Source organism: Rhea pennata, chromosome 13, assembly GCF_028389875.1.
Source record: "Rhea pennata isolate bPtePen1 chromosome 13, bPtePen1.pri, whole genome shotgun sequence".
Taxonomy (NCBI): domain Eukaryota; kingdom Metazoa; phylum Chordata; class Aves; order Rheiformes; family Rheidae; genus Rhea; species Rhea pennata.
In genome coordinates this window covers 552418-567433 of record NC_084675.1, presented here as the reverse complement: position 1 = coordinate 567433, position 15016 = coordinate 552418, and the positions used below count along the sequence as shown (strand labels likewise).

Genomic DNA, 15016 nt, shown 5'->3' with positions numbered 1-15016 from the left:
TAGGGACACCCACCACCTTCCTTAAGCCACCTGAGCTGCTTTGCAGCCCTGTGCTACAACATTCAGCTGTGAGTGAGGCCACCCGACAAGGCAAGCACTAGGTCTGTGTTGGCTGCATGCCCAGGATGAACCAGACTGGGAGGGGGGAGTGAGGTGGGCTGGGCTGGGATGGGCTGGGATAGGCTAGGCTAGGCTAGGCTGGAGAGGGCACACAGAACATGATTTCTATTTGCAAAGCCTGAGACCCGCAGTGACTACGGTGCCTTCTCCCCCCTCCCCCCCCCCGCTCCCCCGCCCCATTCCTGACATCCTGAGCCTGTCTGCAGGAACACAATGAGCCCCTGAGGAGTGTGCATGCGCTCGCTGAGGAAACGGCTGCTGGCTTCCTCCACACAGCCCAGCCCTGCGCCCTGGAGCTCTCATGCAGCGTTGAGACGATGGGCATGTCTGCCGAGGATGAGCACACCATGAGCCCCAAAGGTAATGAGGACAGCGCGGTCCCCCAGGGAGCTGGCATCTTGGGCAGGGGAGGGATGCCACCACTGGCAGTGCATTTCAAGGGCTAGGGGCTTTCAGTGATGCCTGTGCTCCACCAGCCTCTGTCTGTCCATCTGATGGACCTTTTCCCCATGCCAGGGCCAATACCTTCTGCCTTGAGTGGGCAGAAGTCCAGCCCTGCTTCCTGTCAGTGCTAACTGCAGCAGGCTGTGATCATCCCTTGCTATGCAGGGTGATCTCCCCTCCTTCCTGGTGAGATGCCCACCATTGTAGCACTTACTGTGGAAAGTGCTACTCACTGCACAGCTCTTCTCCAGACCCACTGTTTTTCCCCAGAGTCCATGACCCCAGTACAAACAGGCTTATCAGCAGTGTGAGATGCTGGCTTCGGACTGGGTGATGTTCTTGTGGGGCTGTGGAGAGTTCTGAGCTGGGAGAGCTTCTGTGGAAAGTAGAAAACAATGAATCTAGGTGCTGAGGATGGAGGTGAGCATGTGATGACTGTGCCAGTTCTCAGTCCCCAGTGCTGTAAAAATGGCCCTTGACATGGCTTTATAAGCTGTGCCAGGGCCAAGCAGGACACAGTGGTCCTGCACAGCTGTAGCCATTACCTTTGGGAGACCCACAAGTTCAGGAGCCTCCTGGCCTCGTTTCAGCCTGGATCTGCCTTCAGCAATGCAGCTTCCTAAGCAAGGATGGCCCTCTAAATCAACTCCTCTAACTTCTTCATGTAGAGAGACTATGCAAGCAGTCACCCCTCCATTCCTTCTGCTGACTCATTGCAGAGGACTCTGTCCTGCCAAGACCTCCCAAGTGGTAGGAGATCCTGCCCCTACCCGACAAGAGGACACACTCAGCCTCAGTGACAGCCTGAGCTGGCAGGGTGTTGGTAGCTTCCTGGGGTAGTCTTCTGCCATGACTGCTGTGTTGGCCCTAACCTGTGACACTGGGACCTCTCTCAGGGCCCTCATGGAAGGGCCTGCTTGCTGCCACGCTGTCTGGCTTCCAATATCTGTGTGTGCTAGAACATCCGCTTGTAGCTGGTTTCCTGCCTCTGGCCTTGGGAGCCCTTCCTGCCCCACAAGCAGAGGCACTCTTCTCTCATTAACCCCTGGCTTCACCCCCAGATGAGGAATGGCCAGAAGCAGAGAAGGCTGAGAAGCTAGCGAGAGGAGCTGCTCTGAAATGGGCTTCAGGGGTCTTTTACCGCCCCGAGAAATTGGAGGCACTTGGACAGTACCGGAGCCGAGAAACACAGAGGAACAACTCCATTCAGTCCCGGCTAAAGGTGGGTGTTTGCCGCATCCCACCTGAAGAACATCTACAGCTTTACCCTCTCCTCATTCAGGGATCCCATGCATGGGATCCCTAGTCTTCTGCATCAAATCATCCTTTTTTCCACTTCTGGAAAAATCTTGTCTTTACGCTGGCTATTGGTCAGAGAAATGCAATTTTTTAGGCGAAAAGATGTGGTAGAAACCACCCTACCCTAACCCTAGAGGTCAGTTGAAGTGTTAAAATGGGATTCCCATGTCTCTGTCCATAATTAAAAGCAAAATACCAAAGGTATTCAATGCATTCCATATGCAGGAGCCAGTGCTCCCCATTGCTTCTCTATCCCAGCACCAAGGGCTCCTCTTCCCCATGGCTGGAAGGCAATGAAGAGTTCCAGCTTGCCCAGTCCCTGCCTGCAGATCCTCACAGGAGAAACAGTATTTCTACATACGGAAATAAGGGATTTGACTGGTCCCTGTGCACATATATATGGTCAGGGTAACTACGATCCCTTTTTACATGAGTTGAAGGAAGACTGACCTCAGGCTCAGGTAGTCTGAGCAGCCTTAACCTTGTTCTGGCTATCCTGATTTTGGAGGTGCTTTATCCTGCTCCAAATATGGGGAAATTGTCCAGGAGGAGACTCATTTTAAATAATGTAGCCTCAGAGAAAACAACTTATTTCTGTCAATGCTGGATAAAAATGCTTCTTCACATCAGAAGCCAGGGGTTAAATGAGCAGAGAGGGCATGGAGATGTACCAGTGCAACTATAGGGCGGAAAAGATGGAAATACATTTTGGAGGAACATTTGTGTGGCCACTGAGGTGTTTCACACCATTAGTCTGTCTGGGTGGCCAGCAAATATTTTGCAGAAGCAAAGTATTGTTTTAAAGCTGAAAGTAGACGTCTGATTACTGATTACCTCACTGTTGGTAACCCCAAAGTGATTTCTCTCATGCACAGCAGCCACTGCGCCTCAACCCTGCTATATGATTTAGTTTACCCAATGGGAAGGTGAAATGGCCATTCCTGTTGCTGGAGCAGATTTCCTGGGGCTAGGTGTATGTGATAGGAGCAGGAGCTGTGGGATAGGCACATTGTGGGAGATGTGATGGTGTGATGAGAGAGGTAGATGCAGTCTTGTGGGAGTGGGAGACCATGTGCTGCAGAGGCCTGGCAGGACTCGAACAAAGGAAGTGTGAGTCCTCCATCCTTTGAGAGCTTTCCCACTGCCCCTTCATCCTCTTTTGCTCCCCAGTCAACTGTCCAGTCCTACCTGGAGGGAGCGAGTGCAGGGCTGGAGCAGCTGCGGTCAGCGGCCAAGGAGGTGCAGAACGTGTGCCAGGACCTGGGAGCTGCACGGTGGGCTCTACTTGACAGTGCTGACCACTTCCAGATCTTACAGCAGATGCGGGCACTGATGGCAGAGCATGTGCAACTGGCCTCAGTGGTCAAGGTGTTGCCCCAGCTATTCTCGGGTAAGGTATTGGCCCAGTCTGTGGGGATTTCAACTGGAAGGCACTTGGGAGTGCTCCAGTGCAACTCTGTGCTTTATGCAGGTCTGCTGGCTAAAGTTAGAGCAGGTTGCACAGGCTACATCCAGTTGTGTCTGGAAAGTCTCTGAGGATGGAGATGCCACTGCCTCCCCAAGACCTGTCCCAGCAATGTTTTTGCAGAGCCCCAAGTCTCAGCCCCTTCCCCTTGGGATCTCCCTGCTAATCCATGCCCACAACTGCAGTGCCATTCCCCTTTACCCTCAGTGCTCAATCTTGTCATTTCTCCTCCCTCTCCCACAGTCCATGAAGTTTTTTCCCATACTCTACAGCTGCTCCATGAGCAGCACCTCCTGGAGGCCCATGCTGAGCTCATGATGTTGGAGCACCTCCGGGATGACATCCTCTTCCAGCTGCACCTCCGTGGCCTCTCTAGTGCCCAGGGCACTGTGCTGTCCTACTTCAGTGGCCTGCAGGAGCTCAATGAGAGCCTGGCCAAGCAGCTGTGGGGCATCGTGGGTCGCAGCCTTCAGCTGGTGCAGGAGGACCCAGTCCTCTTTGTCTCTGCTGTAAGGATCATCGAGCGAGAGGAGAAAATAGATGACACTCTGCTCCTGGATGCCACGTTCCTGCCTCCTGGCCGCCCTAAGGGATGGAGGCAGAAGTTTTACTGTATCCTTCAGGAGACCATCACAGGATCCCACTTCCGCACTGCCTGTGTGGACACCACAGGCCCAGGGCTATCCAGACACCTGGCAGCACTGCAGAGGGATGTCGTGACTGAGCTGCATGTGGTGAAGGACCTGATGGTGCAGTGTGTTCCAGCTCACTACAACATCCTCAGCATCTGCACTGCCATGTACCACCAGGCCCTCACCAGCCATCTCCAGGACATTCTCCAAGAGGATCTGGACAAACAGGCACTTTTTCTCCTCCTTGAGTGGGTGCTTCATGTATATCACAGGTCAGTGCCAACCCTGGCCATGTGAGCAGGGGAGGTGAGTGGAACTGGGTTGTGTCACTGACACGCAGGCAGGCCAGAAGAGCTGGGGAGGAACACCAGGATGGTAGAAGGAGAGGGACGAACTACTCTAAACCACAGATCCTTCCAGCCCTGTCCCACTTCTGTCATCCAGCCCAGAGATGATGAGTCACCCTGGCCTACTCCCAGAAGTGGATGTTTCAGCTCTGGGTCCCTTGATCTCTCCTGAACTTGTGGATCAGACAGAGAGGAAATATGTGGTGAAAGTGAAGGTAAGTGAGCAGAGTAACATGTACAATGGACAGGGTAGGGGGAAACAACCGTGGCCACTGTGCCAGCTCCAACAGCAGCATAAGCCCCTGAGCTGTGGGACAAGCCCCCTGAGGCCTGTGATGTGGTGCTATGCTATGTATTGAGTCTGAAGGAACTCCCTGGGCAGGCCGTGGTGGGTGTTTGTCCCACAGGCCAGCGTGCTTGAGTGGATGCAGAGAACCCTGGAGGTGGAGTTCAAGGAGTGGTTCAGGGAGGAAGAACCTGAGACGGATCACCAGGGCTTCTTCCAGTCAGCCCTGCCTGTCATTGTTGTGCAGGTGGGTCCCCGGCACTGCAGGTTGGCACCAGCCATCTTGTGCCCTTACTGCATTGACCTGGTGCTAGGGCTTGTCCAGGGCCGCATTATGCTTTCTGTGGCTTTGAGAGGCAGTCAGGCTCTCTTCTCCCCTAGCCTGAGCTGCCGTCAAGAGAGGGATGGATGTGTAATGCTCCCTGAGTTGCAGGTGGGACAGGGCCATGCTGAGAGCCCCTGAAAAAGTAGGCTGTGGCTCGCAGCCTCTCACTGATCCCCCTCTTGCCCTCCTCTCCCTCTGCAGATGCTGAATGAGAATATCCGGGTGGCCTCCCTGATCACAGGCTCTCTGCAGCAAAAGGTCTACAGCATGGCTATGGAGGAGCTTGAGGCATTTCTGGGCCGGTCAGTGGAGCTTCTCATGGCCCTAACCATTCTCACAGTCCCCAGGACTCCACAGCCTACCACCACAGGCTGATGGCAGAGATCTGCCATAGGGTGTCTAGTGGTGGTCCAAATTGTCTCAGTCAGCTTCTCAGGACTATTAGCTTCTGGAAACTTGCTGTTCCAGAAGCCTCTCTGGTGACACTGAGGCCTGCTCTCCCAAGAGGTCCAAAATACGTTCCCCTACCCTGCCCTGTCCAGTACTGTCTCTAGCCTGTAGCAGGGCCTAGGAAGAACCATAAAAGCCGGGAGAATTGCAAGAGGCGCTTGTGCCTCCAAGGGCTGAAGGGGCATCCTGGGTCCGGGTACTTGTAGGTAGATGTTTGGGATTCTGCCCATCATGGTTCCCTCGCTGTGTTGCAGTCTACGAGAAGCTCTAGTGCAATGTGGGAAGGAGCACCAGAAGGACCGTACCATACCCAAGTACTACATCCCCTATCTGCTTGCCGTGCTCAACAACAACCTTGCTCTCAGGTAATATGCATCACTTCAAACCACGTTATGACTGCCTCCCAGAACAACCCTACTACCTACAGGGAGGCCATATCCTCCCGAGCCCCCTGCCAAGCTTCCTGCAGGGCCAGTATCCCCACTGTGCTTCCCAGGCTGCCTGTCCCTCTCTTCTCTCTCTCCTAGCTCCTCTGTCCCCTCTTTGCACCCCAATACTGCCCTGAGTGAAGTCCCTGTGTCCCTCCGGGCTGCTCTAGACAGGACGCAGAGGAAAGCCTGCCAGCTGCTGCTGGAGGAGCTTCTCCTGGACTTGCAGGTATGTGCCTCTGCAGCTCCAGAGGCAGACAGGACTGAGACAGCCCTGTCCTCAGCAGGAGCAACACCACTGCAACCCACCCAGACATGGGCCTGTTCCTGCCCATGGTATCTACCATGTTTCCTATCTCATTGGGCTGTACCCTATTATCCTGCATATGTTTCTGCTGGCCTGGCTCCCTGGGCCCTGGTAAACTGCAGGCAGCTCACCTGGTGTCTGCTGCCAGCCAGTATGGTGCTGTGTCACTATGGCACTAGCGAATGGCCCCAAAACCAGTAACTGACAGAGACTGGGAGCCACAGCCCACCTGAGCTTCCTCTCTTTTGTTTTTATGGCTGTTTCATGGCAGAAAGTCAAACAGGAGAGAGGCAATGGCTACATGGAGGATATAGGCCAACTGCCCGAGTCATTTCCTGCCAGCGTAGTCAAATTAAGCAAATTAAGCCTCCCTGGAGGCTAAATCTTTTGATGAAATCTGGAAAAAATAACGCAGGAAGGTGCGTGCCCTGAAAACAAAGGGGCAGCTAAAAGATGAAATACTCTTGGGCAACATGGAGACTGCCGTGGCCCTAGCAGAGCTGTGTGCCTCCAGGCACGGAAAGGGCAAATGCAACCTGAAAGGACAGCAGGAGAAGAGGAGATCAAAGTCCTCAGTCAAAATTGAATTTTATATCTGCACATGGAAAATGGAAATAAGTGGAAAGTTAAAAATAAAAAGCCACCAGGGAAGGCCAAAAAACATGTGCAAGGAGAAGCTCACTGCACCAGGCCTCCACTGCTACCCACAGTGGGGTGCCCAGTAGTAACAACAAAGCTCAAGACCCAAATGAACCCCCAAAATGCTGATTGTCAGGCATCAAGGTGGCTTGAGAAGGGTGGCCCCAGTGTATTTCCATACTGTTCCCAGTCTAGACCACTCCTACATTTTGATGCTGACTTTTGGCTGGCAGAATCCTCTTGTAGCAATGGGCTTGGGGGTTTTGCAAGGCAAAGCAGACAGGCTGCAAGATAGCAGCAGGGCAGGTACTATGGGATGTTATGCTGCCCCTTGACTGGGAATTACAGCAAGGGCAGTGCAATGCAGGGCACCTTACACTGTGCTTGTGCTTTTTTCAGCCCCTGTGCATGCAGTTGCCTTCTCGCAAGTGGCTCTTTGGGTCCCAGTTGGTCAGCAGCATATGCGAAGTGATAGACAAGTATGCAAAGGACTTCTCCCACGTCAGGAAACCCATCTTCATGGTACAGTTGCTACAAGGCATCCCTCGTACATCCTCCAAGTGGCTTCTCATCTGTAGGGCAAGGATGTGGGACAGTTGGGTGTCATGCTGGGATCCAGGATGCAGCTCAGAGCCAACAGGGTGTTGGGAGGGGAATGGAGGTTCAAGGGCACATCCTGCTTGAGGAGCAGTTTGATTTTGCAGAAGAGTTTCCAGATCACAGTCACTGCAGGATGTTCTGAAGAGCGTGTCTCCTCTGGAGTGGCCCAGAGGGCACCATCACATAGAGACATTCAGGGTTCCCCTCAAGCTCAGCTGGCCTCTTTGCCCCTCTGGCAAAGGGGCTTCCCAATAGGCTGTCCCCACTGCTTGGCATTGCATTCGGTCTCCTTCCCCTCTGCTTTTTCCCAACCCATCCCTGGCTCCCAGGCCAGTGCTGAGGGTGCCCACAGCAAATGGCTCTCCCCTGCCCTGGTGCCCAGCTCCTGCTGATGGAGAGTGAGCGCCTGGTGACAAGCCAATACCTGCGGGCACTCATGCAAAAGAAGATGGTGTGCAAAAGTGAGGAAGAGCGGAGCCAGCTCTGCAACCGCTTGCTGCAAGATGCCACACAGCTGCAGGAGCTCTTCCATGGCCTGGTGAGAAGTAGTTGAGTGAGACAGGGAACCGGGGTTGGACCATTACAGAGGGCATGGCACAGGCCATGAGGCTGCCCCTTAGGGAGGTCAGTGCCCAGCTCAGCAAATAGCTCGTAGCTTGCCTCCGTTGCCCTCCTATTCTCCCCTTCCCTATTCACTCACCCTGACCCCAACCCAGCTTGCAGCAGACAGAATGAGGACCTCAGCCCACTGGCAAGGCATGGCTGTACAGCCAGAGCAGGCAAAGAATCTGGCTGAATTAAGAACCTGCAGGCCATCCTGGCCAGTGCAGGTTGCTGAGGCTGCACAGCCTCATCTCATATTGGACTGGGGCACTGTGCTGGGAGCCAAGCCAGCCCAGACTGCTGGAACACTGCTAAGCCGGAAGACACCAGCACAAGCATCCTTTCAGGGAAGGAGGGGGGCAAGCTACAAGCAAGGGCTACATCTCAGTGTGGGTGAGCATCTTGAGGGCCAGGCTGCATCTCTGCTCTAGCTGCCATAGTGGCCTCCTCTCAGACAGCCTGCTCTCCTTCACAGGGCCTGGACAGGAGCCAGCAGAGCCTCGAGGCTGTGTTAGCCCTGCGTGAGCTGATCTGTCTCAAGGACCCAGCACTGCTCAGCCTGGAGGTGCTAGGCTTCATCACTAAGTACCCTGATGTCAGGTAGGAAGCCTAGCTCTAATGTCCTATGAGATGGAACAGACATGACTCTGCTCAGGGGAGCCAAGTCTGGGCTGGACTTCATAGGGTTATCCTGTAGTGTCCTGTGTGCAGAGACCTGAGCTTTTTTCCCCTGCCCCTCAGGTTTCCTTTTTCCATGGTCAAAATTTGAGGGATTCTTGCAAAGTTACAAGGGCAAAGGTGCAAAGGAAAAAACAGTTCTGCTGTGACCTTCGCATGTCATGCTGGGATCCAGGATGCAGCTCAGAGCCAGCAGGGTGTTGGGAGGGGAATGGAGGTTCAAGGGCGCATCCTGCTTGAGGAGCAGTTTGATTTTGCAGAAGAGTTTCCAGATCACAGTCACTGCAGGATGTTGGTGACCAAAACAAAAATGTGTGAGAAGTCACAAAGCTCCAAATTGGAAATGTCATAGTCAGACCAAACCTATGAAATATCAAAACCAAGAATCACAAGGTTTGCAGTTTGTCTTGTTTGAAGTGACAGCTCTACCCTAGCCTCAGCTCTGTTTCCCTGGGTCATGGGAGGTTTGCAGTGGGGAACACCAGTGCTACAGGTGGTGAGCTGCAAGGATAGAGCATATGGCATGCAGGCCTGCAAAGGATGGTGTCATGGGCTGGCTGCACCTGGGCTCACCTCCTGCTCTACCCAGCGATGAGCATGTCTCCACCTTGCTGGATCTCCGGGGTGATGTCTCCAAGGAGGTGCGACACATGGTGTTGGAAATGATGGCGCAGCACCCCCAGGCCCTGCCTGAGAGCTACCAGCCCATCTTCAGCATAATCCTGATCCCTGCACCAGAGCTGCCCTTCTGTCTTCGCAAGGGCAAGTGTGCTTGATGTGGGGGCACCCCAGCCTGCTCCCCTGCCTCTCTGGATATATGGACAAAGCAGGACATCTATGAAGCTGTGTGGAGGGCACAATGGAGATGACGTGTGGCACCCTCCCATGCATACCACTCAGGCCTGGGTTGACAACAACTTGAACATATGCCCTGCTCAGGTAGTCTTGCCTCACTGAGCCTACTTTCACCACAACCTTCCCTCCCCCCCCCCCCAAAACCCTCCACCAAGCACCAGCACTAGTAAACCCAGAGCAGGAGAAGATCAACCTATAGGTCTTTCGCTGGCCTGCTGAGGCAGTAATTTGGGTCTGGTCAGGGCTAGCCTATCGTTGCAGGAGAAAGGTAAGCAGCAGAGGAAAGCAACAGAGACCGCAGGTAGGGTGAACAGTGACAATGAGGCTGCAGAGATTTTGGGTTTCCCTGAGCATCCAGCCAGCCATCTGTGGCAGAGAGTGTCCTGGCCTTTGACTCTGTTATTCTGGCTCAAGGATGAGCTGGAGCCCTGCTAGACCCAGGCTTGCAGGAGCGTTTTAGCCATGTAAGGGCTGCTTCTGTTCTGTATCACTTGGCTCAGCCTAGAGATTGGGGCTACCTTCCCTGTTGCCCTGGCCTGGGCCTGCCATGGAATGGTGGTGGTTGGGGAAGGGAAGGGGGGGGTGCGTTAGCCAGTGTGGCTCACAGCCCCAGAGTGGAGGGGGTACAGTGGTGTCCCACCACCCTGGGTAGTGTAGCCAACCCCATCCCTGTCAGTGCAAAGGGACAGCACTGTTTGAGTTCCTGGCCCCCTGTTCAACTCCTGGCCCCTGGCCTCTCTGGTATTCAAGAGGGCACTGGAGTCCAATATCTCCAGGCTCTTTGAGATCATTAACCAAGTTGCATTTAGTTTGTCCAGTAACCTCCTATCCCAGTGTCCTCGACAAAGGGCAGCACCACCCCAGGCTCTGGCTCTCCACTGTCCTTTACATGCCTTGGTCATCTTCTCCCCAGCTGCCATGCATAGGTCAGAGGCAAAGTGTCTGTGTGTTCTGCTCCCTTGGAATGGGCTGTACAGCCCTACTCTGCCATTTGTCCTGTAAAATAAAGGGCTGAACTCTCCAATCACTCACCAGCATCTGGACTCAGTTTCTCAGTGAGCCAGGGCAGGGATTGGGGTCGGTGGGTGTCGTGAAGGGTGGGAATCCATCCCCATGTTCAGCACCACCCCAGGGATGGCTTTCCACACCCAACATCATCCATGGGAGCATAGCCCAGGGACATGGGTGATAGTGGAGCCACAGCATCACCTGTATTGGAAGCAGTTGTGTGTGTGTGGGGGGGTGGTTCTCAGGGGATGGAAGGAGGCTGCTGGATCAGTCCTCAGAGCATTGTTCCTTTCAAGAAGGGCATCAAGAGATGGCAGCAGCAAGAGAACACTGAAAACACCCACTAGCCCATAGCAAGGCTTCCTGCTGTCAGAGGAGGACCAGGTAGTGAGACCAGGGCTAGCTGGCACTATAGAGTGATGCGCAGGACAGCCCTAAAACCTAATGCCCAGCAGCAAGGGAATTCTCTCTCTGGTTGTTTTTGGAGTGGCATCCCTTGGGAACACCATGTACCAGACCCTGCCAGGGCTGTAGCCTGCCCTGAGGACCCTGCAGTGCTGGCTATGTTGGCAGTCCTAGGGCTGGAGAACCTTTGGGCCAATTGCTGGCTGCCCTAAGGCCCCCCTCCACCCCCCCCCCCCCCCCAAAAAAAAAAAAAAAAAAAAAAGACTCCCTCCCTCTCACAGCCTGTATGCCCATGTCATTGTTCTCAGTGGACTATAACCAGTTCTCCAGGGTGGAAGCCATTCAGGTGAAGACAGTGGCCAAGGTGAGCCAGGCTGATGAGTCCTGGGAGGAGGTTGCAGCTCCGCACCTTGGCACAGCTGCTCTCAGAGGGCTAGAATGCAGCACTACAGAATTTGGCAGGCCATCACACACTCTGGGTGGCATGCCTAAACCTTCAACAAGGATATCAACCTGCTGAAGCTCTCTTCACCTGTCCTGCTGTGTCCCTTGTCTGCCCGCCCCTGCCAATGTGGCTCTGCCTGCCAAAACTCCAGTGCATCACCATCTACTGGGAGCACAACAACCCCCTAACTAATGTATGAGGCAACCTCAGCAGATTTGGGGAGGGCACCCAGAGGAGCCTGGTGCTGCTGCTGAGCACTGCACATCCACCAGTGCCACAGCTCAGAGTCTCTGTGCCTTGCGAGCTTTCTCTTGCAGTGCAAGGAAAACAGTGCATGCACAGTCACATGTGGATGTCTGCAAGGTTCATCCAGGTGCAAAGTTACCTGTGGGAACCTGGTGGTTAAGCCTGGTAGGAAACTTGGTAGGTAAGCCTACCTGTCATTTGGGAAAGCAGTGGGTTTGTGTTGTGGGGTGACCATGCTTTGGTGTGCGTATCTGTGCTTTGGTGCAAGCACAGATGTAGGCACATGTTTGTCCAGCCATATGGATGTGTGTGCATGCCCACGGGTCTTTCTGTATAGGCATGAAGGTGTCCTTCTACTTGCACATTCACACAGTGATGGTCATGCACTGGGAAAACAAAGAAGGTTTGCGTGGGAGAAGATTCTTTGTATGGTGGTGCTCATATGTTTGGGATGGAGTACCAATGTGAGTTTTCCCAAATGCCTGAGCAAAGATGACCTGCTCTCCTACACCAATTTAGCAGTTCTTCCCCCCTCCCCCCCACTCAATAGTTTGGTGCAGTGCCTGCAGCAGGTAGCCCTGCCCTTGATCTCCTCAAGCCAATGTATGTAGCACTGGGGCAACGAGATCACCACTTCATGCTCTGTGCTGGGTGGGTCAGAGCCTCCTCCTGCCAAGTAAGGACACAGACTCCTCCTATACCACAGTGTCTGCACTAGGAGGGTGAAGGTAGAAGATCCATGTGGTCCTGTGCTCCTGGAGCCTGAGGTTAAGCTATAGTACCTGGTGGGACTAGCCGTCCAAGGCAGTGTGGAGCATGTGCCCATGCCTCTGCTGGTACCTTGGTACTGCCAGGAGCTGGCAGGGCAGAAGCACCACTAAGCAGGAGGTTTGCTCTTTGTAGGGTGACTCTGGGGGCCCTCTCCTATTCTGGGGGGCCTCTCCAGAATGGGAACATCTGGACCTTGACTGGCATCGTCTCCTGGAGGAAAACAGCAACTGCAACAGCCATATTCCTGCAGTCTACACCATGTGAGCCATCTCCAAAACTGGATCAACAAATGTTGTCACTTTGGAATAGAACCAATGCCAGAGAGATCTCTTTGCTCGGCTCAGGCAAGGCGAGCTCAGCAGAACTTACCAGTGCCTCTGGGACTGCCATCAAGAAGCTGAGTTGGAAGTCAGACCCCCCATACACACACTCCACAAAGTAATAAAGTGTCAGTGTTTGCTTGTGCCAGGCACTGCATCCAGCTCGTTTTTCTCTTGCTGCAGCACAGCAAGGTGCATGAGACACAAGGGAAGCCTGTGGTTCCCACCGGCCGCAGCTTCCCATGTTGCCAAGATGATCACCCGTGCAGCGTTGCTACATCCCAATGAGTCCCTGCCACAGCCCTCCACCACCAGCCTACTGTATCACTATTGCTTGGTCCAGCCTTCTTTTATGCAAAGGGCCAAAGTGTCTAAGAAATATGCCTGGGTGCTCCTCTCCCAAATCCCTGCATCTCCCAGAGCTGCAGCACAGTACCTGGCTGAGACCTGCCAAGCTCAGAGATGTCAGGACTGCAGGGGCTGTGCGGAAGGGTCTCCTTCCTTGGAGATACTCAAAACCATCTGGACACACCACCATCCTAATCAACATGCATTAGGTGACCCTACTTGAGCAGGGGGTTGGACCAGATGATCTCCAGAGGCCCCTTCCAACATTGACCATTCTATGATTCTGTGATTTTGTGACAAAATGCATTGGTCTGAGGGGAGCAGGGCTGGCCATGGCTCAAAACTTCAAGCAAATGGATCTACTTTCAGGCACCAGCATGCAAATTTTTCCTCTTCCCTGGGAGGGCTGTAGAGCTGCAGCCTGCCTTGTTTGGCACCTGCAAGCTCTTCTGGACTTGCACCAAGTGAAAGGACAGGTGGGTGCTGGTGGGCACAGTGGATTTTAAAGGGTCTTTGCCCAGATTTCAAAGCAGTAACTCGTGAAACAGCCCAGAAACAGCTGAAAGGGAGAAATGCCAGAGGCGGCTCTAGCTCTTCGGAAAGTTAGAAGTGGGTGGCCAGAGAACAACTCGCTGGTAAGCATATGCAGATTAGCAAACTGACAGGGCAGTAAATATAAGGCTCTCCAAAAGTAAAATTTGAGGATGAAAACAAAATTCAAGACCAGGCAACGGATTTTCAAAAGAAGGTGGTCATTTCATACAAACATGTTCTTGAGACAATGGCAGGTGCTGGACAAAGGCAGCTGGGCAGGTGTATGTGGCTTTTTTCAAGGTGTTTGCTTCCGTATCACGTGTCATCTTGATTTAAGAAAAAGTCTTGTGTGATATGGAAGCAACAAAACACAGATGGAATAACAGCTGGTTCTTGGTAGCTCAGAACAGTACTGGTAATGAGGACATCGCTGAGGAGACCAAGATCAGGCTGTCCCAGGAAGAGGTATGGGGTTTGCTTTCCTCATCACTGATGTGAGTGTGATAGAAAATCTTTGCTCTGTGAATCACAGCCCCCAAAACACTGCAATCACTCTCAAATCCCACAGTCCCTGAGAAACCACCAGTCTATGCACAAAGTTTTATCTAGAGGGGCTGGGGTTGAAGGGTGTTACAGACAACAAACAGGGAGTAAAGAAAAAAATAAACAAAAGTGACTGAGCTATGAAATAGCTCAGGACTGATTGGTAAGATTTAGTTCACAAGTGGTCAGCTTCCTGGGTGTGCTTTGCAGTTGCAAGACCAACTGGAGCAAAGTAAAAACTGGGAAACGGGGCTTGTGAGAAAACTCTGAAGGTTTTGGATTTATTTGCCTTAGAAAGATGGTCTGGGGTGCATGGAAGAAAGGGCACTGAAGCTGAATTCCCTGCAGACCTCTGTTAAGGAAACCTCCCCTAAGGCAAGCAGTAGCACCCGCACTAGGAACACTCCAACCCCAATGGTCCATCATGACGTTGAGGCTGTGCTTTGCTTCAGAGGCACCTGAAAAAAACCTATCACACAAAACAAGCATACTCTTTTTAGACTTTAGTTAACTCCTAAATGAGCCTTAAAGACACTTAGATGTCAGAGATGTGAGGATAAGGCATACAGGCAGAAGAAATTCCTAGGCACACAGAGCATCTAACAGAAATTATCAGCTGCAACACTATGAGTCATTCACACTGTGAGTTCAGGTCACTGTCTCCCTACCATTGCTGGGACAGGGTCTCTTGCCCTTGAAAAATCATCTCTTTTCCAGGATGATGGGGCTCAAAAGGAGTGCATACTTTTTTGCTTAGTATTACAGTTGTTTTCTGCTGACCCATAAAAGCTGCTCAAACAGAAACTGGAGAGGTGAAGAGTTGCCATGTGCAAGCCAGATTATTTCTCTTTGTAACCAAGAAAAGTGAATGAAATTTCCAAAAGTGCCTGCTCAACATCCAAACGGTGACTTCCAACA

At 53.0% G+C, this 15016-nt stretch overlaps 1 protein-coding gene across 8 annotated transcripts; it reads left to right on the top strand.

Annotated features, from left to right (window-relative positions):
* Nucleotides 1-70: 70 nt before the first annotated feature.
* On the top strand, nt 71-10505 carry EXOC3L1 (exocyst complex component 3 like 1). Of its 8 annotated transcripts, none has more exons than XM_062586720.1 (14): nt 82-101; nt 327-480; nt 1626-1786; nt 3034-3253; nt 3572-4232; nt 4405-4522; nt 4715-4840; nt 5120-5220; nt 5623-5733; nt 5896-6025; nt 7142-7264; nt 7725-7880; nt 8421-8545; nt 9153-10505. In XM_062586720.1, exons 2-14 carry the CDS (start codon nt 438-440, stop codon nt 9397-9399), a joined length of 2322 nt encoding a protein of 773 aa, XP_062442704.1. In that variant the 5' UTR covers nt 82-101; nt 327-437; the 3' UTR covers nt 9400-10505. The 8 variants fall into 8 exon arrangements, with proteins under 8 accessions (XP_062442710.1, XP_062442704.1, XP_062442702.1 ...); XM_062586718.1 differs by having other exon boundaries at nt 4381-4522; XM_062586724.1 differs by having other exon boundaries at nt 4381-4522; nt 8687-9245.
* Nucleotides 10506-15016: the final 4511 nt, after the last annotated feature.